At 41.7% G+C, this 25,535-nt stretch overlaps 1 protein-coding gene across 3 annotated transcripts; it reads right to left on the bottom strand.

Moving 5' to 3' along the window:
* Window positions 1-336: 336 nt before the first annotated feature.
* Window positions 337-24,846, bottom strand: cluha (clustered mitochondria (cluA/CLU1) homolog a). Of its 3 annotated transcripts, none has more exons than XM_042486210.1 (27): window positions 24,503-24,846; window positions 17,221-17,414; window positions 16,577-16,748; window positions 16,190-16,333; window positions 15,282-15,409; window positions 14,950-15,104; window positions 14,198-14,323; window positions 13,161-13,308; window positions 12,973-13,065; window positions 12,376-12,812; window positions 10,881-11,138; window positions 10,398-10,798; window positions 9,391-9,492; window positions 8,332-8,432; window positions 8,034-8,186; window positions 7,894-7,956; window positions 7,551-7,795; window positions 7,032-7,116; window positions 6,789-6,942; window positions 6,538-6,677; window positions 5,767-5,847; window positions 5,553-5,678; window positions 5,316-5,437; window positions 5,145-5,238; window positions 4,918-5,052; window positions 4,746-4,819; window positions 337-3,571 (listed from the first exon to the last, which is right to left on the bottom strand). In XM_042486210.1, exons 1-27 carry the CDS (start codon window positions 24,636-24,638, stop codon window positions 3,445-3,447), a joined length of 4,194 nt encoding a protein of 1,397 aa, XP_042342144.1. In that variant the 5' UTR covers window positions 24,639-24,846; the 3' UTR covers window positions 337-3,444. The 3 variants fall into 3 exon arrangements, with proteins under 3 accessions (XP_042342144.1, XP_042342145.1, XP_042342146.1); XM_042486211.1 differs by having other exon boundaries at window positions 10,485-10,798; XM_042486212.1 differs by lacking the exon at window positions 24,503-24,846 and adding an exon at window positions 23,405-23,475.
* Between the last annotated feature and the right edge of the window lie 689 nt (window positions 24,847-25,535).

Below are 25,535 nucleotides of genomic sequence, written 5' to 3'. Positions count from 1 at the left end.
TGTTCTTTTTACTGTTTATATTCCAACAATAACCACTTTGCAAATAATTTAATTTTAAAACATGATCAGCCTATAAAATATTATAGATTAAACTACCCATTAGTTAATATAAGTAGCTAAAACTTGCTTCAGCTCAACCAGCAAAACCAGTCAAATGCTGCCTATATAGTAATGCATTAGTAGTACTACAAATATAAAACACTGAACCCATTCTGCCACCTAATGAGTACTTTTGCTTGTAATACTTTTGCAGTTGTACATAACAGACTGGTATTATTGCTTTTACTTAAATACTTGTTCCATAGCTACTTGTGTGAATTATCAAAACCCCAAACAAAAGTTTTACGAGTTTTATTTTATTCATTTTAATATAAAAGCATACTCAAACCAAAATATAATTAGATTGTTATTTTGTAAAGAGCAACACACAATACCACACATCATCAGGGGAAGCAGACTCAAAGACTTGGCCTAAGAAGCCTTTGTGCAGAAGAAATTTCATCAGCTGAGAAAACACAAAACTCTCAAACAATCAGAATTTTGAGACAGTAAATGCAACATGACCGGTGGGCAGCAAAGTGCGTAATATTTTTGGGGTAGATATTACTTTTTTTTCCCGACACATATTTTTATTAAGTATTTTGCACAGGAATTGTATATGAAAATTAAAGGAATAAGTTTTGTCTGTATTCATGTCATTCCTGTTATTATGCATATTCCACACTTGCTTTTAATTTCAGACATTCAGATTGCAAAGTAACTGCAAATATGCAAATTCTGTGTGAAAGACTACATTTACTTTTGTTGTATCTTAACATATTTCATTTTGTTGTTTTTTTTTGTCCACTTCTGATGTGAACGACTAATAACGAGAATAACATTTCAAGCATTGAGACAGCTAAATTATTCAAAACAGAAATGTTACACTGAACTCTAGCGGAGTGAGATTAGTGCCTCCAAACTAAACAGAAGCACTGTGTTACAAGAGCATAAACATAAAGTATATCTGAAGACAAATAGATTGATCACTCTCAGTGAGTTTATTCTACACTGTAAACTATTTCAATACCCACATATTAGACTTCCTGTTGTGGGATTTCAACAGGTTTGTTCAACAGGTAGCAGTGTTTGTAATTTTGGGCCGTATAACTAATATTCTAGGGGGAAAATGCAATATCTTTTTACAGTTCCCTCGTTTTGATTTGTCAACTGAGGTCAAAGCATATGTGTATTTATATGCCACCTGCACTGCACATCTCCTGTCATTCAGGTCAATGCATGTCCTTCACAATGAGACAAATGTTAGTGCTCCACCTTGTGGACACTGTTGGTAAAACAGACTGAGCAAGAGAAGGAAAAAGTAAAGAAAGTGGGAGAAAAAAAAAAAGATACAATTAACCCAGAAAACAATCAGTAAAGTCATTACCTGTTATCACCCTGGTTCCATTCAGAAGCATAAATAATAGGCACAATACACACCACGCTGTGCTATTGATGTCATGACATCATGTTTTAGGAGCACAATCAGGAAAATCACTGTAATAACCGATTCACCAGTCTGAAGAGCTTGCTTTTTGTTTTCTATTTTTTTAATACCGCTCCCTTATTTTCAGGTAATTCAGCCCGTACAGCAAGTAGTCCATCTTGCACGTCTTGTGCCAAGTACAAACTGCATATTCGAAAAACAGCCATCTCTCTATTGCTTTAATCACATACATTTAGACACGGCAACAATTAAGTAACAAATTGCCATGGGAGGGATACATTGCATGTATACAAGCGTACACAAACCTTTATCAGTCTTTTTGGTACATCACATTGAGGCAGCCCTTCTTTCGCCCACTTTTGGTTGTGCCGTGGACGTGATCGCACATCCAAACAGCACGAGAAAGTGCACTAAACACTGCTCAATGAACAGACACTCCTGGCTGGTTTTTATCTCCGTTACATATGAAAACGTGACCCAATAATGGAAGAAAATACCTATCAACAAGAAATCAGTTGCTACTGCCAATGTTGAGCACCTGTCCAATGATGAGAAGGGGTTCGTTGCAGTACCAGTTCACACATAAACAGATTAACAACATTGGTGGCCATGAATGTTTTAAGAAAAGAGGCGTCAGCCATCCAACAGGTTTACTATGAGTAGAAAAATAAAGCATTTGGAAAGCCAATGTTTGCTTAGCCTCTATTCAAACTATGCAGCAGCAAAAGCAGCGACAACCCTGGCCGATCGATTTTCTGTTAGACTACACAAAGACACACACACTGTCACACATACAAACACACATGCACATATTCATTCAATGTGTAAAAATAGATTGAACACAGCTAGTATATAGATAGATAAATTTACTGCTTAAAGGTGGACGTTTCAAATCTGCCATAAACATCAATCAAGTACCTGTCTAAATCAGATAGAGATTTATACATCTTTTTCTTTCCACTTCTATACATTTTCTATAAAACAGACATGGCTTAAATTAAATCATGATCAACAGGCCTAAAATACCTTCTTATTAATTCTCCTGTGCGCTTTTACAAAACCCATTATTTACTAGAAAAAAAACCCAAAATATCCAGCAACTGAAAGTGGTTGAAAGCTCACTAATGTTTTGTTTTGCTTGCATGGAGAAACAGGAACTACAGGACACAGCAGGCACCCACCTGGGATGTTCGGAAGTACAAATGATTGAGCGATTAAATTAATTAACCATCGGGGACATGAGAGAGTGATGGGTGACTGCTGCAAAGTGGAAACCACTAGAAAGGGAATCTACATTCTGAAGCCCCACTTGAGAAATCATTAATTTCGTGACTGTGTTCTGGTCTTAGTCCACAGCAGAAAGTACTCCTGAGTTCTAGGACAGGGTGGGTGCTTTATTGTTTAGAGCACCGTTGAAGGGGGTGGCTACATGCCCGGGGGTCTCTGAGGCTGTTTTCGGGAATGGCGGGGCAAAATATGGTCCTGGGCTAACAGTGCTGTGGGAAGTCTGAGCTGAGAAGAAGGAATATTGGGGGAATATGGTACAGTGGATAAGGCTCTGGTATACAATGTCATGGTCATCCTTGGTCTCCCTCCCCGCGGCTGCAGCCACTCTTTCATACACAATCACATTTCTAAGCAGCTAACACCCTGTGTGACTTCACATCACCAGGTTCTTGGGCTGGGGATTTTTTTCAGATTGCACGTGGTTCTATGTTTGTACTTTCTCCTCCCTCCCCTCCTACCTTGTAGGAAATTCCCGCTCTGTATTCCTTTGTCCTACAGTTCACACAGTTTGTTCTCTGGACTGCCCTGACCCCATCCCTCCCAAAGTTTATTTCAATGCTGATTTAGACCGCTTGCTTCTCGGGTCCACAGGCTCGGTGACATGGCTGTTGCATCACTGCCTCTCCTCGCCCCCCGTAGCAGAAAGTAGCTGTGTTGAAGGCTTTCAGACGTTAATCAATGGGGATTTTGTCCTCTAGTTCCAGCAGCCTGTCCTCAGTGGGCTCCTCGCTTTTTCCCAGCTCCTGAAGCTGTTGCCGCCTCTGCACCTCTGCCTTCAGGTTCTCCAGATCCTTTTGGCTGAAATGCAATACCAAGAAAAAAAAAATCAATATATGACTTCCCATGGAGGAAATTTCTATTATAACTTGACCGTTTTCAATTTTTTTTTTTTTGTCACTCATGTCTTAAATCTATTAAAATGGACTGAAACCTACAATCGAGTTTATGAATAAATTTGACAGATAAAAGAGGCATTATTTTGAGCTGAATTTTCCAGCTATTTTTAAAGATAGTCTCTGAAAATAATTAAATAAAATCTAATTTAACACAGCTGCAGTATTTCTATTTTTCATAATGTGTGTTGGGCCTCAAGAAAACTTTCAAGAAATACTTCATCACTCAAATCATGATTTGTACATCAATTACTCTCCCTTTGTTACACTAAACGTGAGGAAAATTTTGTTTTTCTTGCCCACCTCCACGGAAAAACGAAAAACTAAAAACAGAAAAATCTTGATGAAGGGAAATCACAGGGGTCCACAATTAATAAAAAGACTATACAAAAATATGTTTGCAAACTCTCACACAACTTGCACAGTACAATACAAGTCTTATTAATCCAGTCGTATAATCAGTACTTCCCAAACACATGCATTTCTGCTAAAATTAAATATTTAAGACTTAACTGAAACTTCTCATGCTCTCTTCAAAGCCAGACTCCTTCGGCAAAAGTAATAATTTTACCTCACGGAGCAAAGGAGCTGCTGATCTACCTCTACCTGAATCAGCTGGTTAGTTTGCGTTACTCTGTGACTTTGATGTTTTAAATAGTTAATTCGGATTCAGCAAAATCACAAAATAACCGATTAAGACAGCGGTAGACCAGCAGCTCCCCTGCTAGGCGAGGTAAAATGACTGTTTTTGTCATGAAGTCTAGTTTTGAAGTGAGCGTTGATAATTTTCACTTTTAGTTCTGTTCCCCGTCTGAAAGGTCTGTTTGGAAGCACTGAGCATGTGACTTAGATAAGACTTGGATTATACTGTGTGAACTATGTGAGAGTTTGATGTAGTTTTACTGTCACTAAAGGCGTGGTCCTGTGACATCAATATCTTAACAATTTTATTCATTTTTAGATTTTTTGCTCATCATAGAAGCATGCAAGAAAAAAAGGTTTTTTTTTACAAATTCAATACAACACCAGATGAGAAAGTATCCTTTAAAGTCCCTGCAAGTGTTCAGGGCATTACGTACCTGAGTGGTATAAAGATGATGCCGTTGATAATGTTGAGCTGTTCCAGGACACTTGCCATGCTGGGAGCAGTGAACTGTAAAACAGGAGAAAACAACAACGTAGCATCACTGCTTAACGGTGGAGATCAAACGGCCAGAAGCACAAAGACACGTCCTGAATGAGAGCAGTCACCTTGAGGGGTGTGATGCTGGCGTTGGAGCCGTTCTTATAGATCTCATTCATGGTTCTCTGCAGAGCTACAGCCTGTTGGGTGAGATACTTCAGGTACTCTGAGCTCTCCTTGGTCTTCTCATGTGCCTCACCCATCTGAGAAAAGAAATGTGTAAGATATCACTTCATCACGACTGACAAAGAAAAGTGTTTCAGTTCCCAGCTGCGTGCAGTCGTGCAGGGCCCACCTGGTTCTTGTAGATGGTGTAACCCTCCTTCTCGTGCTGCAGTGCGGAGCGGAACTCGGCCTTGCTCTCGTAAACCCTCGCAACCAAATGATGGCTAAAAAACAATGCACATATATTGTAAGTCTTAGTGTCAGTCTGTTATATGCATATGGACCACGAATCTCTTCCCACCTGAGGGCCACTTTGAGGGACCGGGGTCCGTGGTACTTGGTGTTGATGGTCAAAGCGTTCTCCAGGAATCTCAGTGATAAATCGTACTCCATCACTCCGTGCAGAACCAGCCCAATGTTACTCTGTGGAAAACAGTCATTATTAGTGTTTATTCACGCTTTTTTTCTGATGTAGGTTGGATTTTACCAAATACACTATGGAAGCAGGTCAAAGTTTCTATAAGTCTAAAGTATTTACGTCCAGCAGGGCCATCTCTGGGTGGTCCTCCCCGCAAACCAACAACATGAGGTAACGGGCACGATAAAGCAGCTTCAGGGCGGTCGACAGCTGGCCGTTGGCAAAGCAGTACAGAGCCAAGTGCATCTGGGAACAAACAGGAAACAAACATGCAGGTTAGAGGAACATCTTTAGCATGGGCTAAACAGTTACTTCATTTGGTTTAATAACTTACATATTCTTGAATTGTGTTGGGGTGCTCAATGCCGAGGACTCTTTCACTCATCAGAACAGCCTTTTGCTGGTTGCTGAGAGCCTGTGGGTAAATACACAAATGCCATTTAGGGAAATGGATGAATTATACAACAAAGTTGTCAGGGGGTCCCTCTGGACTTCACTTGCAAAATTTCGCTCAAATTAACGTACTGATGAAGAAAAGACTCAAGATGACCACAGAGATGCACAGGAAATGCAAAAACAGGCAAAACAACCATGAAGAAAAATAAAATGATCTTAAAAAGGCACAAAATTATCTTGAAGAGGCACAAAACAACAGAAAAAAGACATAAAATTACATCAAACAGAAATACCACAGAGACAAACAAAACTATCAAAAAAAGTCGCAAAATTGCCTCAGAGACATAAAACTACCAAAAAATTATTAAAAATAACACAAAAACAAAATAACACAAAAATGGGCAAAACAACCACAGAGACGCAAACAACAAAAAAAGACTCAAATTACCTCACAGACACAAAATGACCAAAAAGACAAAAAAATTACTTCAAAGAGAAATGATCGAAAAAAACACAAAAACACAAAAAGATGCCTATTGACAACAAAGAGTCTCAAAACACCACCAGTCCTTGTGTCTTGCTCCAGTGTAAGGGAGGTGGTGGGGCCCTTTGCATATCTGTGCCCAGGGGCCCACTGTCTCATAATCCGGCCATGTTTCAGCACATAAATGGCACACAAAGTAAGTGGAGTCACCTAAGTGCTGCCTACCTCAGGGTGGTCTCCCATGATATAATTAAGGCGTGCCAGCAGACGCAGGCAGGCACAGATCTCTACATGCATGGCTCCATACACGTTGTTGAAGAGGTTCAGGGCCTCGTTGATCAGCTCACAGCCCTCCTTCAGAAAACCTGGAAATGCAAAGAAAAGGGTAGTGAGAAATTTTAGTCAAAAATACAGAGTTCTATAGGATTTTTTGATTTCATTCATTCTGTTAATTGTTCAGCAGGACTCAGTCTCACCTTGCTGCACTTTGGCCTGTCCACTCTGGAAGAAGTGGAAGGCATCTGAGGCTTTGGGGTTCACGTGCTTCACAACAGGGAAAATATTCAGGATGTCCTCCTCTGTGAAGGCTGGCTTGTGGCGGCTGTCGAAGTTATACTCCTTTATCAGAATCTGAAAGGGAAAGGAAAAATACAAGACATTTCATTAAGGCCATTTGGTTAAGTGCTATCGGGGGTGATTATAGACTAAATGAGTGTTACCTGGATGCCAGTTTTGACTGAAATTTCTCTGAGCAGGGTGATTTTCTGGAGGCAGTACTTCTCCACCACGTGGTCGACACTTTCACTGTGAGAGAAAACATGGAATTTGTCACCAATGAATACACAATGCAGTAAAGCTTAAGTGTAAAAAGAGAGCTTTAACATTTGTTTCCAGGGCATCTACTGGTATCAGATACTTAAATCTCATGCATTGTAAGACACTATCAAGACTATTTTCAGCCAAATGTAAGACTGATTTTTGGATAGTATATATGTGGTCCTGTGCAGAGGTAGGTTTTATGAAAAAATATTGTTGTTGGAGTGAGCTGGGCATTTTGACAAAAGGAAATTAAAAGATGGATAAATGAAAAAGGCCAAATGTTTGTGGCAATTATACTTCAGAAATCCAAATTTAGGACTGTTTCATTACCTTTAAGGCCAAATATTTAAAAGACTTTCTAAGGACTTTCTAAGGACCTGCAGACCCCCTGGTTTCACATCAACAGATGGGGCCCTCACCACTGTATGGTGAAGTGATAGTAGCTCTGAGCCTCAGAGGCAATGTTCTTCCACAGCTCGCTGGGCGTCAGGCTCGCCCATGCCGTGTTGTCACCACCGCCGGGGACCCTGTTGCGACGTTTACGGCTTTTGCGGCGAGACACCAGTTCATCAGGAGGCAGGTGGGCGACAGCATCGGGGAAGGAGCTCAGGAAGCAGTTTAGGAAATGGCTTACAGCGGCAGAGAGCGCAGACAACTCCACACCCTACACGATAAGGAAAAAGGAGGAAATATATTAAATCAAAAATAAATATAGGTTTGTCTCTTAAGGAGGCTGGATGATCTACGTCAAATGTTACCAACCTGGAGGTATGTCTTGAAGATATGTTTTGCACATCTGGTGATCAGCTCACTGATTCCTATTCTCTAAGGTATGAAAAAGGAAATATTAGAATGACAAATAACAAAAAGTATGTGACAGTGGTTGTTGGATTCAGACTCACATAGAAATGCTCCAGTTGGGCTTTAGCGGGGGTCTTTTCCACAAACTCCAGGACAGTACCCAGATAGCGAATGTTGATGCCTCTCTGGCGCAACGCTTCGGTCAGCGTGGCTCCATCCATGGGCAGCGCGCTGTGGTCCAAACAGTCTTTAACCTGGACATACAACACAGACAGACAGACAGAGACAGACAGACAGACAGAGACAGACAGACAGACAGACACACACAGCTTTTAACTCTAATAAGTAATTAGATAACTTTACTGCTTTATGACTTGAATCTGTATCTGTGTCACTGACCAGTGATGGGATCTGACAGGACACCAGGAAGGCAGCCGCGTCTTTGAGAAGCTGCTTCTGCTTCTGCACGTCGTCTGCGCTGTCTTCAGGGAAATGTACTCCTGGTACAAAGACACATGCACACAATACTGAGTGTTTCTGAGAACAAGTGCCATTCACTCTCTCTTAGCACTTAAAAGATCATTTGAAGCCAAATGTGCTAAAAATGGCTACAAGCAAGAAGGAGATTAGACAGTGACAAATCTGACAGTGCAGGGATTGAAAACGATTAACTACAGTTGTCATGCCTGCTCTTCAACTAAATGGGTTTCATTATTTTTTTAAGGTTATACACACTGTTAAATGATGTATTACAGACACATAATATAAGAGCTGCAACAATTAGTCAATGGAAAAAAGTTAAATGGCTTTTTTGCTTAAAAAATACTAAAACCATTACTCAGTTATCAAAATAGCTGCTAGACATTTTCTGGTTTCATTGTCATGCATGATAAACTGAACAGATTTGGATTTTTCGGACTGTTGGCTGGAAAAAACATACACCTGAAGACGTCACACTGGGTTCTGGGAGAGTACAAAGGGAATATTTTACTATATTCTGACATGTTTTGACCAAATGACTGATTAAGAAAATAATGGGCAGATTAATAGATAATGAAAATAATTGTTAGCTGCAGCCCTACCATGTGCGGATACTTTCTGCCTACATTTGCTAACTAGTTGTCAGGATGTGCCTTTCTTCATTGGCTGTAATGTTATCACATGATTTTTGATCATATTCCTGCTGGAACATGTGTAGTTGTCAGAATTTTGGATTAAAAGCTTTAATTGGTGATGACCCAGAAACGCTGACCAATCAAAGAGACTGACGCTTACTTGGTGCATCTCAGACAGCCGGTGAATACAGGTGTCCCAGCACAGAAAGTTTACGTAAAAATTAAGTGGTTTTTTTTTAAATATTAAAGTATATAAACATGTTCTCGTACAAAACTCAAAATACAAGTATGAACCTGACAATGAGCATTAAGGGTTCCCTTTAACCCTCCTTGTTGTGCTTACCTGGGGAGAAGATGTCGGGGTTGAATCGAATGTCAAAAGATGTGTTGCTGATGGAGCCGACTGCCTTGCAGGCGTTGAGGACGACTTCGCGGCTTTTGGGATCTGTTTGTAATCAGGACCGAAAACAAGGAGAAGATGCAAAAATGTTAAAAGTAATGGTGAAAGACACATCATGGCAACATGTAAGAAAAGTGAAACCATGTCCACTTTCAGGCACCCGAAAACTGAGCTGAGCCTCACACTCACGCTCATGTTCAGATGTTTGGTTCAACAATGTAAAGACACCAATTTTCTGTCACCTCCGACTCTCTGTTTGATCACTTATCTCATTTATTGGTTGAATTAACAGGGACAGTGCACATTAATGCACACTGCTGTAAATGTGCCAGAGTTAGCCAAAGAGGCTATTTTTCTTTTGTAGTATTGATCAACTGTCTTGGCCTTTCAAATGTCAAGACAGCTGATCCCACAATACAGCTACTATTGAACTTTGCGCATAAAATAGTGATTTGATGAGTTCACTGCAAACATGGCCTTAGTCAAGCACCCAGCACCGTTTTAAAGCCGACAATAAACAACTACGCATGCAGATTAGATTTAGGATCAATTGAGCAGCACAAAAATTAATGAAACATCAGATTATTTCTGTGTTTCCAAACACACATTTGGATTAATGAACACAGCAACTGATTATTCAGTTTATTAGGTCAAGTCCCCCAGCAGAGGCATCACAGGCGGGGACAGTGAGAGATGGGATGATTTGGGGGTCAACACTTGTCCCCACTGCAGGCTGAGGACTGAGCAGGGACAGCTAGCCTGGTGGAAGGAAGCCACTACGACCCAGTGCTTTGCTTGATATTTTAACACTGAAACTGATCTAATGACACACACATTTTCTAAAATTAGCTTTACTACTTCTAGCTCTACTTTTTTTATGCAATCATCCACCAGAGTAGCTCTCCCTGCGTCGTCCTGGCTTCACGGTTTTGGGGTATTTTTGGACGTACCAATACAAGATCCATCTTCGGCAACTAAGGTCTCCGCCAGCTCTTTGGCCTGAGCTAATCCTGGAATACTTTCCTCAAGCTCCTTACCCTCCAGTGGGCTCTTGCATTCCCCGTTCTGGGTGGCTGCGGGTTCTAGAGGCCCGTTTGTGGCGGGCTTCGAGGAGTCTTCTTCAGCGTCAGTCGCTGCCTGTGAGGCAGCAGAGGTGTCTGTGCTGTCCGTGGAGACCTCTGTAGCACTGGGAGAGTCTGATGCAGCAGTCTGTGTCTGGGTTGTGTCAGCAGTGGTGTTTTCTGAGGGTGTTTCAGCTGTTTCTGTGATGGCGGGTGTATCAGTCTTAGCGTCCTTGTTTGCTTTCTGTTGCATGAGCTGTAACGCCGCCATCTTCATGAACAGAAGATATCTGCGGAGACACAAAATCAACACATGTAGAAACTCATCTGATGGCGGAGATGTGATGACGTACCATCAGAGCAGACTCCTACCTGTGCTCAACGAAGGCCTCGATGAGCTCTTGGCGTAGACAAGCCAGGCGATGGCGGTGCTGGCGGGGGAAGCCCTGGCGCTGACTCTCTGGAGGTAGCTCCTCTCCATCCACAGGCAGGAAGTTGAGGTCAGGAGGAAAGGTGCGGAGAAGGTCGAGGATGTAGTGTCTGCCGTCATTTCCGATGATGCCCTTACACTCGACAGAGGAGCACAGCTCCACTGTCTCGTTTTTCTCGTTCAGCACGTTGTGCCTCTGGGCCAGAAAATCACCCCCAAAAAAAAAAAAAAAAAAAAAAAAAATAGTATGTGAGTCTGGCAAAATTAACTTGTTGGAGAGACAAAGGATCTGAATGCACAGTATTTCTGTGTCTGTCAGGCTCAATTTAGAACAGAAAAACAGGCCTGAAGGAATAAGGCTGTCGATATCCTACATTTGTTTTTAAGAGTCAACAAACAAACGAATCTCTTCCCTCTTGGTCAGCCTGTCTGTGTCTCTGAGCCACGAGCCATTTTGTTCATTTTTTATATAACAGCTGGGTAAATAATTGTTAGCTATCTTTTCTCAAACAGACGTCATTAGTGTATTTTTGGGGACTATTTTCAGCTGCAGTTCAATACACATTTGGTGCTCTAGTGCAGTGGTTCTCAAAGCTTTTTTTTTTCAGCCAAGCAACCCCGACTAACATTTTTGGAAGAAAAGAAAATGGAGATATAAAGAGGTACAATAAAATGTGGTAAAAATCCTACTAAAATATATTCTTCCTGATTCTGACAGTATTTTGTTGGTTCTGTTTTTTCTTTATTTCTCACTTTTTATCCCTGACACTGGCCTTTCAAGCATGAGGGAAAACGAACAAGATTAAGCTATGTATTCTATATGCATGTGATTATAAACTTATTTCTGATTGCAAGGCTGAAAAAACAATGATGCAACATAAGAATGTGGGTATACACTTTTTTTAAGCACTGGATTATGAAGTGGAAGGTTATCTACAAAACGTTTGCTGTAACAATGAATTTCATTACAACAAAATTCCATGAATTTTCCAAAACTTTTAATGATTTTTAATAATTCCATCACTTTCCCATGCCTGGAAATTGAGATTGCAAAATTCCATGACTTTTTAAGGTTTTTCAGGACCTTGGGAGCCCTGTCACATGTGAGTCGATTTACCATTAACACACATCCCAATTTGAGAGCGCGATCTTGACTATGAAGTGCAGCAGGATGACTGACTCAGGATAACTAAGGTGTCCACGTTGAATGAGCTGTAACGCCGCCCAGTGTGACGGTGTGACGGTGTGACTCTTTGATATATTAATGGAGGACAGAGGAAGCTTCGGCTACACAGGATATGCTCATTAGAAGGATAAATCTATGACTGATTTGGGTCTTCTGAAAATAAAAACCTAAAATATCACTCCACTTTATCATTTAACACAAAAGGAACATACTGTGAAATACAATTAATAGAAACAATCATCGTGTTACTGACCTTGAGAGGCCTGCTGGTTTTCTCCAGCAGCTCCAGGTATTTGTCGTGAGACACGACCGTCTTCCCAAAGTCAATGGAGCCGTAGATGACGCTTTGCTCCTGCTCACGCTCCAGGATCCCAGGGATGATGGACTGGGCGGTGACACGGTATCCTCTGTAGTCCACCACTACCGTCCCCAGAGTGTACAGACCCTCCACGTCCACCGCCCCGTAAGCCCGAACTCCATTCAAGTCGTTGGTGGGCGCAGCGTGGGCGGCGGCATCTCCGCCCAGCTCGCGATAGTGGTCTCGTACATCGAAGCCCAGACTGAAGAAGATGTTGTTCCAGATGAACATCTGCATGCGCGTTTCCTCGCCGGGGTTGATGGCCATCACGTTGCCATCGATGACAGCCATGGCGCCTCGAGTGGCAGCTGCCGCAAAGTCACTGTGGACCTGCAGGACAGAGAGAAAAAAAAAAAAAAGGAGATAAGTGATTCAGAAAAGAAGCTGTTACACATTACACAGCTACACATTGCCCATTAACAGAGTGAGTCAGCAGTTTGGGTGATTCAGTATCATCTGGTCTCCGCTGTTGGTTGTGTAAAGGCGCTACCTTGAATATGGCTCTCTCCCTCAGCAGGCGTTCAGGCAGGTTCTTGCGGGGCAGCTCTCTGGTGGTCTGCAGCTCCTCGTTCCAATCTCTGGTCTGAACACAAATCAGCACAACAAAAACATAAATACTGGAAATAAACTTTACATTATTGGTCTTCCTGATGTGCTGCTGTGTTCAGCTGTGCTCACCTGTCCAGGTATGTGCTCCTCATAACCCAAGCGGGAGGTGTAGGCATCTTCAGCTCGAACACAGTCCATGGCGTGGTCTACCTGCGGTGCCGTCCAGCTGTACACCTGGAAAGGCGTGGCTATCCTCTCAAACGGGTGTCTCTGGACCCTGCAGAAAAGACAATTTAATATTTAAGAAGGGCAACATGTGGATGGGCTCTTTTTGTTCATCTGAAGTTTGCTCTTTTTGTGAGCAGTTTCTACATCACCAAAATAATATCCAAATGAATGACGAGAACCACAGAGCCCTGACCTGATTTCTTGAAATGATTTTGTTGTTTCTTTGTTTTTATTGTGCTTTAAGACTTTGTCCTCCTGGCTGGGTCTTGACTATAAAAGAAGATGTCTTTTCACCTGATTAAATAAAGTTAATGAATGAATGAACTTTAGAATGATTGCAGGAAAGTAGCACTTCAAAAGAGAGCTGTAACAAAAGCAAAGACGAAAAGCTTTTATGCAGCATGGAGAAAAGAGATCTGAGCAGGAGACACTGAGGTACAGTGGTGGAATGTACTAACTACATCTACTCAAGTACTGTACAAATTTTCAGTACTTGTACTTTACGTTTAATGCAGTTTTATACCTCTACTCCACTTCAAGCTCAGAGGCATATACTTGCCACCCCACAACAAGTGTCTGACAGTCTAATAAACTGGAGGATGTTTTTCTGAGCAGTAAGATTTGATACAAGCAAAACCTTAAATATGTACAGCAGAAAAATGCAACATACACATTAATGAAGCAGTAATATTAACCTAAAAACATCATACTGGACCATTTTTCACACAATTTTTGCACAAGGGATTTTACTTTTTCAAAATGTGAGTAGATTTTGCTGATATTTCACTGCTGGTAAGATGGTCTTTTCATAACTGGGCTGTCTTCAAATGGTTGAAATCAGCAAAAGTATCTCTTTAAGTAAAAGCTGAAGTGCTGAAGTGTAAGATGTGTGTTTTGCTTGGTGACAATTGAAGCTAAAGGCAAAGACATGTATTCACCTTTTCTTTTGCAGGGCAGTGAAATTTTTCTTGAAGGCAGGGCTGATCTGGCTCAGCAGCTCCACCAGAGAATGGCTCAGGAAGCTGGGATTGGCTGGCTTAGGGTTGAAGTTGTAGGTAGTAGATCTGAAATACACACATTATTATTATTATTCACACTGCTATAGCTTTTTAATATGACTTTTTTGTAAATTAAGTCTACTAACTGGAGAGAAAACGTCAACAGTTTGATTATACAACATCTAATATTTATAATTCTAACTGAGGTGATATTCCTTATACACCTCTGGGCGTTTCTTGATCTCACCTGCACAACAGTGTCCTATTTTGCTGTCGTATGTCTGTTGTTTTGTTTCATGTTTAATCTTAAAACTCTTAAAACTTAAAACTCCTCCTGTAGTGACGCAGGTCTGCAAATTTTCTCCAACAAATGCCCATCTCGAAACTACATAACACAAATACACGAGAGGAACTTATAATGGGTGTATCAAGCTGTTAGAAACAGAGAGATAACCCTGCTCCTAACCAAGGCATCTTTCCCACATCTAGTTTCCAATGTAATCCAATTGTCCGACTGTTAAATCCTTGTTGGCATCCAAAATTAGGATCCTGAAACTGTTAACGCAAAGTGACAGCCAAATGCTGTGTGTATATACTGTGTATGAAGAGATTATGGGTGCTTTGAGGTTAAGAGTCTATTGCAGCATAAACATGGAGCTGCAATGAGATACAGAGTTGAAATGTTGACTGACTGGTTGAGGTAGAAGCCGCGTGTGGAGGCGGTGACGCTGACATGGCGTTCCTCCGCAGTCACTATGTACAGGTACATGAGGTCACCGTGCATCTTCCTGTTTCCAGGTGGAGGGTTCCAGCCGCTCATGGTCAGGACCTTCAGGCACTGCATAGGCTGTTGAAGGCATAAAAACATTAGGAAATCATTCTAAAATTCAGTGTCTTATTTGACTACTGAGCGTTAATCTATGAATCTATGAAGTATTGTTTGCATTTATCACCATTTGTTTTCCAAATATATTTTTTCCCCATATCAGACCACATGTATCGCCATGACAGTGCTGCTCCTCACCTTCCAGTCCTTGTTCTGTGGCTGGAGGGGCACCAGGGGGCGATCTTTGCTGCCGGGCAGGATGTGCTCTGGAGGGGTGCAGTCAATCTGCTCCAACTCGGTGCCTTTTTTCTTTCGCTTACCACTGTCTGCAAAGAGAAACAAGCAAGGTTAACATCTGCAGTCCACCCGTATGCTGCTTTGTTTATGCTTGACATCGTACATTAAAAGGTCAAGCGCGTAGGATTTAGGGGAATATATTGACAGAATGGAACAGAATATAAAAAACTATGTTTTCTTTAATGTAATGAAAATAAGAAATGTTCTGTTTTCATGAACGTAGAATGAACCATTTATATCTACATCCGCTTTCATGGAGTCTGCTATGTTGCCCTGCCACGTTTCTACAGTAGCCCAAATCGGATAAACCAAACACTGGCTCTAGAAAGGGCCATCTGCAATTCTGCATCAGCCACCGTAGTTCGCAGCACCTGTGCAATAATGTGTCAGAAAAAAAACAGACTTCTTTTTACCAGTTCAAATCACTGTGTCTGTGTGTTTTGGAGATGAACAGACCTCTGCAGATGATTTGACTTCCAATAAACCTGCTAAACATCTTGATATTAAGTCATCAGAGAAAAAAGGCGAGCACACATATGCAGGTGCTGGGTGCTGCAGGTCTGTCTGCAACTAGTCTATGTGGAGCAGAAACACAGAGGAGGAGTCCTCTGCAGATAAGTTGGCTCCCACAAACTATTTCCTGGATAATGAACACAGAAGGAATTCAAACCGGGAGCTCAGTCTTGGCACACAGGAATAGTTTCAGCTTGTTGCAATCTGCAATCCTCATCGCTACATGCTCCACATGGTTAGACATGGCTCTGCAGGGCTCTGCTCATCTAGCCTAGATGTCTCACAGTGTGTCATACCTCCGAGGTCTCCATCAGTGAAGATGCTGAGGAAGGAGAGGGAGTTACAGTCGACTCCGTTGTAGGCGTCTGAGGGGTCCAGGCTTTTCAGCAGGTCTCTGATATGACGCACATGGATGCGAGCCTCACGTACTGTGTAGGGCTCTGGAGAAAAAGAGAGCAAAAAGAAACCAAGAGGGGATAAACAGCAGGCAGTGAGTGATTTGACAACAGATCAGGCTACTAGACACTTAAAATGAACCACAATTCAGTTCTTTTTAGTCTCCTACCAGCAGCAGCTATAAATCACTAGAGCCATTGCAAGAAAAATATTTTGCCAGGCTTTTATTCATCCTCTTTGCGCCACCAAAAACAAGAGAAACGTCAATAAAAGCGTCTGAATCTGACCTTCCACCACTTTGAGCAGCGAGCCCTCCTGCAGGCCCTCAATGGACTTGAGTTCTGCAAAGTTGTCCAGCACATTTCCGTCCAGCTGCAGTGAGAAGCAAGTGCGGTGACAGGTGTCCTCCCGGTCCATCAACACCTGATGGATCTCCTGCACCATCTCCTGTGGAGATACCTGATGGAAGAAAAGGAGGTAAAGCTGAGTACAGCTTGTATAATACTTGCAGCTTCAGAAATATAACCTACTGTTGTTGGCATTAATTGTCTTTAGTTTAAAGTTTGCTTTCATATTTTTAATATTCGAGCTGAAGTGCAACCCAGCGTTCAGATCAAAAACCAGCACTGGTTCCATATACTGGTTCTTTATATGCTCCGGGGAGGCAGGTTTGAGTATTGGATACATGAGTTTTATTATATAGGAAGGATGTAACAATTCTGTGAAGTTAATGTGGATGTGTCATTACAGTCACCAAATTAATTGGAAAAACACTCAGTTTAGGTTACAAAGCATGTTATAGACAGTATAGTTGCGTAGCCAGCATCCCCCTTTAAATAAATGGACAAGTTTTTTTTTTGTTCATTCAGTGCTCTTGTCCGACTGAGCACCTGGCCTGATGAGCGGTTGCCTGTGAGGAGCTAATCCGTACCTGCAGGTCAAACGGCTCTGTTCCAGGTGCCTGGATCTTAACGGTGAAGCCTGTGTCCTGGATCACTATCACTTCCTGTTCATTAGACTCCTCTCCTCCGTCTGTTTCGCCGTTCCCATCCTGCTTTGACTCTGCCTCCTCTGTGCGCTCGTGAGCCCCGTCGCCGTTCACCATGGCTGTATCTGCACTGTGCCCTGCAAAGGAAGAGACAAACAGGGACATCAGAGACCTTTACATCCTGTGATGGTGTTAAAAGAATATTTCAACCACAAAATGATCATTTGTGAATAAATTACTACTCAGCCTATGCTATGCTGAATTCACAAAGAAAACTTTTTTTTTGCCTCCGCAAAAAGCATTTGAACCATTTTAAGTTTGGAACAGAGCAAGCAGAGAACTACACCCCTCAATAGGTGTTTTCCGATCAAACAATTTTGGGGGTCCTTTAAAATAAACTGCCCACTGGGGGGCTCCACCAAGAACTACGTTTTTCTGTTTGATTGAAGAGAAAAATTTTTCATTTTGGCAAGTCAAAATCGTGTAATGTTTGTCCCTGTCGCATATCTGCTCAATAAAGCCTTGACTTCACTGTTGGTTTATATGTCCATGTTTTCTTCCTTCTTTTGCATTAAGAGTGGCTGTTTGTGTTTCGTGTTGTTTATAAGGTTAACATGTTTTTAAAAATGGCAGTTACCAGTGCTGCATTGATTTTGTTTGACCAATCAACGTACACTTCGATCACTCAAGGTTCCTCTTGTGCTGGGAGAGAACCTACTCTGAAATACGAACACAAAAGTTCCTTTAAAACAGCATTCTGACAACTACGAACGTCTTACGTTCTTGCTGTGCAGACAACAAAAATTGGGATCTGAAAACGCCTAATCACCACCATCCACCAAGTGCGTTGGACAAACAGCTCAGTTTTCTAAAAATCTACAGCTGCAATTAGTTAATAATCTGATCAACAGGGAACACCACCTTCAGCCAGTCAGTCGTGCAAAGCGACAACACCACCACAGGACCTTTCAGCCACATAAAAACACAGAGACGCTGCCAGGAAGCCATGTCACAAACAAAGCACACAGACCCAGTGGCTGGATGACGTAACCGATAACCTCATGAAATATTTATGAATAAGTTAACAGAGCCGACAAAGCTCAGGTACAGCATGCAAACTGATTCTTAAAATTCTCCGTACAATTGATTCAAACGTGCAGAATAAGGGTTTTAGGATCTACACACCATAACTTCACTTTTATCAATCATCAACTACAAAATCATTATCTGAACAAAATCAGTACAAACTCCTCTAAAAAAAGTTTCAACTAAAAAACACATACCACTGATGATTGGATCAAAATTATTTGACAAGCAACCGATCGCTCGTTTCTGCTGATCTACAAAGCAACACCAACCTGCAACACACACTGTTGCAACACCGCAGAGAGTTTAGCCAAAAAAAGCCTTGAGGAATTGAATACAAACAGATTTCAGCATTCATAAGAGGGAATTACTGGTCACTTGCCTGGCTGATTGTGGCAAATTTAATACCTGAGAGCCCACTGGAAACCATTCAGCAGCCTCTTTTTTGGATTTTTTCGCTATTCAAATGACTGTTACACATTATCCGTTACAAATCTGAACTATGAATGTCATTATATCAACTGTGCATGCATAATTTCTCACACCTTTTCTAGAGTAACAGTTGAGGTGAGAGGAAAATTACATGCATAAAAATGAGTCTCTCGAGCACATTGACTCAAATAAGCAGGCCTGAGTGCGTGGATGTCTCACTGGGACAACTGCGGCCAGCCAGTGTGTCCTTGCTCACTGCCAAGGGTAAACGGCGTCAGGGTTACTGGAGAGAAGGGGGCCAGAGGGAGGGGTGCGGCCTCATAACTGGACCACGACCCTGGGTGGGACTGAACGCACTGAAATGGTGGAGGAGCGGAGGAAGTGCAGGAGAGAGAGGCGACCGGCCACGCTCTGAATAACAAACACAACGGCTTCAGAGCAGACACGCAAGTTCATAGTTACAAAGCGGAGGAGACGGAGGGCTCGGTGCAATGGGTTTCTGTGAGGCTGTATTTGTTTGCAGTATCAGTTATGAAATGGGTTATTTCTAACAGGATCCGAGTTGTTTTTGTCCGAGTACCTGAGGCACTGTTAGCAGCTTACTTCACCTGTGTCTGTGGTTTACAGAGCATTTTTAGATCTTTTCCATGGAAAACATCTGCCTGCTATGGTCAGAAACGACATTATGAGAGCGGCGAGATGGAAACTGTATAGTTGTGGGTCAGACGATAAAAGAAAGAGCTGAAACTCACAATAAAGCTCATCACTATGAGCGACCCTTTTCACATTGTCACATACATCGCTTTCACAGTCATTTGATATAATGTTGTATTAAAAGGTGATTATAGCTGCTTAAACGGAGCAGTGTGGAGTTTAGCAACATCTAGTGGCAGAGATCGCATCGCGACCAGCTGAAACTTCGACTGGTTAGTATTAATTTAGTGTTCATTGTTCAGGAGGTTTAGAATTGGGAGCCAAATTATCCACAGAGGGTCTCCTATACTCTAAAACGGACAGACCAGATGATTCAAGATGGTAAAAACACGCAGCTCATCGCAGGACCTGCTTTATGTGCTTACCTTATTTCTTAAGATCAAGGCGTACAGGAGGTTTTCACCCTGAATAACGCATTTTCATGTTAAAAATTAGTGTTTTTCCAGTGCTGTCCAGCTCGCAGATCTTTTGTAATTGTCTTTGTACTTTAACGCCTAACTTATTCCAACAAAGTGGTTTAGTTTTTACAAAGTGTGGAGGTGGTGTTTAATGAGGGATATCAAATAATGTAGCCTGAAAGTTTCAGTTCGTAGCATTCACCACATCAGAGATGTAAGAGTACAAAGTGCCAGATTTCAGACTCTGATTGATGAGGCAATCTAGCAGCAGCTCATGTGTTGCAAAACTGACCCCTTTTTGGAAGAAGGTTTAGTGGGAGAGAGAAGAAAAGGGGACAGTAACAAAAAACAGGGCACATCTCAGGTCCACTTTTGTTATAAAGTGAAGGAATAAGAAATGCATCAAGATTTTTTACTTGATGCATTTCCTGTTGAAATGAGATATGGCACTGACACATAATATGGTGGTGGTGAAGATTAGAGTGACACAGCAGTTAATTTGGTGGGAGAGGCAGCAGAGCCAAAAATCCGATATTTCTGGTTGGCATTGTTCATTGTGGGAATATGCTAGATAGCCTTATGTGCCAACATACTTGTGGTTGACAGATACCAAACAGAAGAGCACAAGGTGAAGGTAAAGAATCAAGGACGCTAATCAGATAAAGATAGAAATGAGGCAAAAACACACTGAAACACTATCGCAGGCGAGCTTTCCAATGTAACCGACGCATCTGCCCTCTGACTAAACGTCTCTAAATCAAACTGCAAACTCATCGTAATCATTCATCCCAGTTCCATTCAGATGATGTAATACTTAGAAATGAGCCTCTCTTGAGAACAACAAAATAATAAATCTGGCAGCAAGCCATCTATCAGCTCTGCCTCGGCCTTGACATGAGGACCCTGGCTGCTGCCATGGCAACATTAAGCAGCCAGACAACCCTGAAAACAATAAAAACACACACGGTCTGTCTGTAATCATGTTTGCTGCACTACACGGGGGAAACCTCCTGGTGGACAGACAGACCCTGAGTCATGCAACGAGATTCATTGTGACAAAGACTAAATGCGATATCTGTTCGAGATTTTATCGTTAAATGTTTTGCTGCAATGAATGATAATATTAACATTCCTACTAGGGCAGCGTCACTATGGCAAAAATCAGAATCGCAATTATTTTTGGTCAATATTGAAATCACAATTATTTGACATAATGACACAATGATTTTGGTAACCGCGCGTTTATTGATTTTTTAAATCTTGTTATTTAAACAGCAAATTTTCTAGAACATTAAATATAATTCAACTGAAAAACATTTAATTTAATTTATTCATTTAATTAATTTAATTCACAGCATATTTGAAAACCCAAGATAATTCAACGAAATTCATATATAAGCATAAAAATGGCTAAAGAGGAGAATAAGAGATTGCATGCTGTTTGTAGAGGAGCGGTGGACTAGATTACTTGAAGTAGCATGCAAAGACATGAATTACAATACAACGTATTTCAATATATTTTTTGCATATTCCCTGATGGACAGTCTGAATAACTTGCTATATTAGTCACTTATCGGTTTCCAGCTCAAAGTCACTGAAAAGCTCTGAAAATCATTAAATCTATCAAGATATGCGCTACGTTGACTAAGCACTCCACTATAAAGGAAAAGGGTGAGCTGGATTTATAACACAAGACGAAACAAGAGCATCATGGCGAAACAGAACACTGCACAGTAAAATTTGTATCTCTATTGTCATTTTCATAATCATCAGAAGTCAAAATTCTAATACAATTACAAATAAAACATGATTAATCGCCCTGGCCTAATTCATACATACAATCAAAAATGCCCCTTATGACATGGGAGCTGCACTGAGATAACAGAAGATGAATACAACAGTAGTGACAGTGGACTTGTGAGGTCTAGCCAGGTGAGGTGTAGTGCCAGAGTGACTCCTGAGATTATCCATGTCACTCTTCACCCAACTGGAGCATTAAGCCCCTTAAACACCTCGCAGTGACCCTCACCTCGATCTGTCTGCTCTGCCATGTGCTGCTGGTACGTCCTGATACAGCTCTGCACCGAGAGTCCAGTGTCAGCTTTAGTATCGGACATGTTTACGCCATCAATCCCGTCACTGCCTCTCATACATAACAGTTTCTATGCAAGTAAGGCTGCAGCTAATACACTTATTTCCATTATCAATTTATTATTTGGGCCATAAAATGTCCATCAAATGCCCTCATCAAGTTCCTTAAGTGCAGTATCAGGTTTTCCTTTCTGACCAACACTTCAAGAGTAATGAACTGTTCATTATTTATGAGGGAGGAGGGATGGTACAAAAAGGGGAAGGCATGTCAAATATTTTTTAAGCACTGGGGAGGGATTTATGTTTTTTTTTTTATGTTGGCTTAGGGGAGGTGAATACAAATTTAAATGGTTGTATTTTGTGTTTATTTTAGCACCAATTTTAACAAAGCCTGCTATGCTTTCTCTATAAAAAAATCACCAAAATTGCACAATTTATCACAGCCAGAATCTGTAAAAACAGAAATGATTTTCACATTTCTGAGGGTCCCTGGAAACCTCGTGTGCAACGAATGCTTCTGTCAGAAGAAATATAAAACAACTGAATCTGAGCTTAAAATAGTGCCATTTTATCCAGATCACTTACTTCAACATGTCTCATTTAAAAATATGACTAAAAATAACCGTTAGCATGAACTAACCAGCAGACACTACCAGGATATCATCTTCAACATTTAACTTTGAAACATCAAAGGGCATATTTTTAAAATCCAATTACTATTTATGGTGGAGGGAAGGCTGTGCATTTTCTGCCAGTCACTTAGTCAGTTAGGGAGGCTTAAGGAAAAATATTTGTAGCTTCTGGGCCAGTCACAAAAAAAAGTCAACCTCTTCTCTGATAAATAAAGAACAGTCATTAAACATCAAGTTTATCGTCACAGGAGACAAAATAGCTGCAGTAAAACTGGGAAGCTGGATGTAGAGAATATGTGGCGTTGCGTTTCAATAAAAAACTACATGCTAACAATTGTTCTGTCAATTGGCTTATCAATTAATCAACTATTAGTCTAACATCTAAACTGGAGCATCCACCTTTCCATGTGGGCTTGTGCACATTCATCATCATCCAGCCACATAACCCAAAAAATTAAAATACACCCAGCTAAGCAGTTCATCCTCAAAGCAGCACAAACCCTCACAGATGAAGCAGAGGCAATCTTGTCTGTTTTCTTACGAAATGACACAAGCAGAGACGATTCAAGGTCCCACATGTGTGACACACACACACACACACACACACACACACACAGAGGCTGCAGCACTGACTTCTGGTGCTCTACAAGTTGTGTAACGTTAACTTCGCCGGCTGACAACCCACATCTCCGTTTAATCCTTGTCTACCGACACCAGTCTGCTGCTGCTCGACCGCGAGCCGCCACCAGTACTTTTATCTGTCAGTAAACTCACCTGCTAACACGGCTGTTCATGTATTATTAGCGTAACCTTCCCTCTCACTGTGCATGCACCATCATGACTTTTTCTACGGCAACCAGCTTCCGCTTCCCGGTCGAAGAGGGACACTTGATGTAATCCTCCCCGGCGGGGAGGAGCGGGGGGCGCTTACAGTGTTTACCAACCACCGCCGGGCATTTCATCCAACTGTCATCTCTTAACATGTATTTTAGAAACATAAAAACGACGCAAGACATCTTTCACACAGCTTGTCTAACAAATATCCATTAGATAAAACAACACTATGTGTGTGAACCCCCCTGTGTTCATGCTGCGTGTGTGCAGCTCCACTGAAGGTGACCTTCCTCTGACATGCTGTTACCGAACATGTGCGTCAATACGAGTTAGCATAACACGAGCCGCTGCACTGTGACACGTGAACAAATCACGCGCTACACAGCCGCTTAATGTTTTATCAGAAAACACCAGTTTTTTAAACGCACATGCGCGTCCTTTGGGGATAAAGCGACCCGTCGACTGTTACAAGAGCGGCTGCTTGCTAGCTAGCTAGTTAGCATGCTAGCTAGTGAGCTAACTAGCCGCATACTCAGCGAGGATGCTAGTGTTAGCATACCGGCTACCTCTTTGGGGGTTATTCTGGTTTGCTTGCTGTGTCGGTGTCAAGTTGTACATACAAGTAGTTCAAACACATGGCTGTAGAAATGATGCTGTGTAGCTAGTTTGCTAATTAGCAGTCAAACACCAGAGCGCTACTTAGCAAATGCTGCTAGGCTAAGTGCAAGGTGGACCCTCTAAACTTGGAGAGGCTACCAAGGAGATGATTGGGGGGAGGAGGGGGTGCACCCCACAGACCACCACCTTGGTCTGAGGACCTTTAAGTCACATAGCTAAGCATGAAGGCAAATGTCAATAGTTTTAGTGGATGCTGTGCACAAAAAAAACATTTAATAAAACACACTGACATTACTTAATGCACAGGGATGCTGGCAATACGAGGATGTTATTGTATGCGTTATGTTTGGTGATGGGTGTTTGTGATGTATGTCAGGTGATATAACAGCAGATTAGAAACAGTCTGCTGCAGAGTCTCACCACAGCCGCAGGACTCCTTCAGACTTGTCTTGCTGGTTTCTTTGCTGTCCTGGGCTCCATCCCCGGCTTCATCCGCAAGATCAACCGGATTACAGTTAGGCACTGACGCCGGGATGTCATCTGTCTTGCTCACCATGGTCGGCAGTCAGTGTGGCGGCAGAAATCCCCCAGCAGCGGTGCTTCAGTAAATTTAAGTCAGTGGAAGAAATACAAAAATCTGCTTCTCCGGCTAATGCAGGCTAGCTGGCTACATGCGAAGGGTACAAGCTTACAAAAACAAGTCTACAGAGGAAGGACAGTGCTGTACATGGTGCTGATCACACGTGGTTTTCTCCTCCCCTCCCCTTGACCTCTTTGCCTTTGCGTTGCACATCCCCACCCACCGAGCGTGGCACTACGGAAAGCCACATGCGACAAATCGCTTTAGCAAACTCCTTTTTGATTTTTTTTTTCTTTTTTCTTTGTGACAGTTGAGATTTTATATTGCTCACTGCCAGATATAATGGGAACAATGTCAGTAATTGCCCTCCCTGTCTCTCCAAATTGTTACAATAGGCCTGCTGTTACAGCTGTTAACACCACAAATTGTGGAAATATGGCAGAATAGGGCTCTAGGGTCCCTTTTAACCCTTGTTTTCCTTCCTCTTTGTGCAGGGCCAATACAGATACCAATTATCAGTAGTTAATGAGGCTGATAACCATGCACTGACAATAAAAATGAAAATCTTTCTGTCAATATTTAGACTTTTGGACTAACAAACCCCAACACAAAATTTTGTTTAAATGCCTTTAGCAGATGTTTAATCAAACTGAGACTTTCATCATCATATGCAGCAAGTTCCCAGCGTTTTTTTTATGATGAAGTCAAGTGAAAATTTAAATTAAAAATGAATAAATCAAGATTGCTCCTCGAGATTTTACAAAGACACTTTCTTAAGCACTTTCAAATTAATTAATTTTATTGGTGATCATTGAAATAGGATACAAACAAAGATAATTTGCAAAATGCCACATATCGGTCGCAATATTCAGC

Source organism: Plectropomus leopardus, chromosome 5, assembly GCF_008729295.1.
Source record: "Plectropomus leopardus isolate mb chromosome 5, YSFRI_Pleo_2.0, whole genome shotgun sequence".
In the NCBI taxonomy this organism is placed as follows: domain Eukaryota; kingdom Metazoa; phylum Chordata; class Actinopteri; order Perciformes; family Serranidae; genus Plectropomus; species Plectropomus leopardus.
This window is presented reverse-complemented; position numbering and strand designations above follow the sequence as displayed.

Bases quoted from the DNA above. Each gene is read 5' to 3' on its own strand.
- cluha (XM_042486210.1), bottom strand. From the start codon at position 24,638: ATGGTGAGCAAGACAGATGACATCCCGGCGTCAGTGCCTAACTGTAAT. The intron at 12,813-12,972 runs GTAGCGCCTTTA...TCTGTCCTGCAG, and splicing joins GGGAGAGAGCCATATTCAAG to GTCCACAGTGACTTTGCGGC. The intron at 6,678-6,788 runs GTGAGACTGAGT...TTGCATTTCCAG, and splicing joins ACAGGCCAAAGTGCAGCAAG to GTTTTCTGAAGGAGGGCTGT.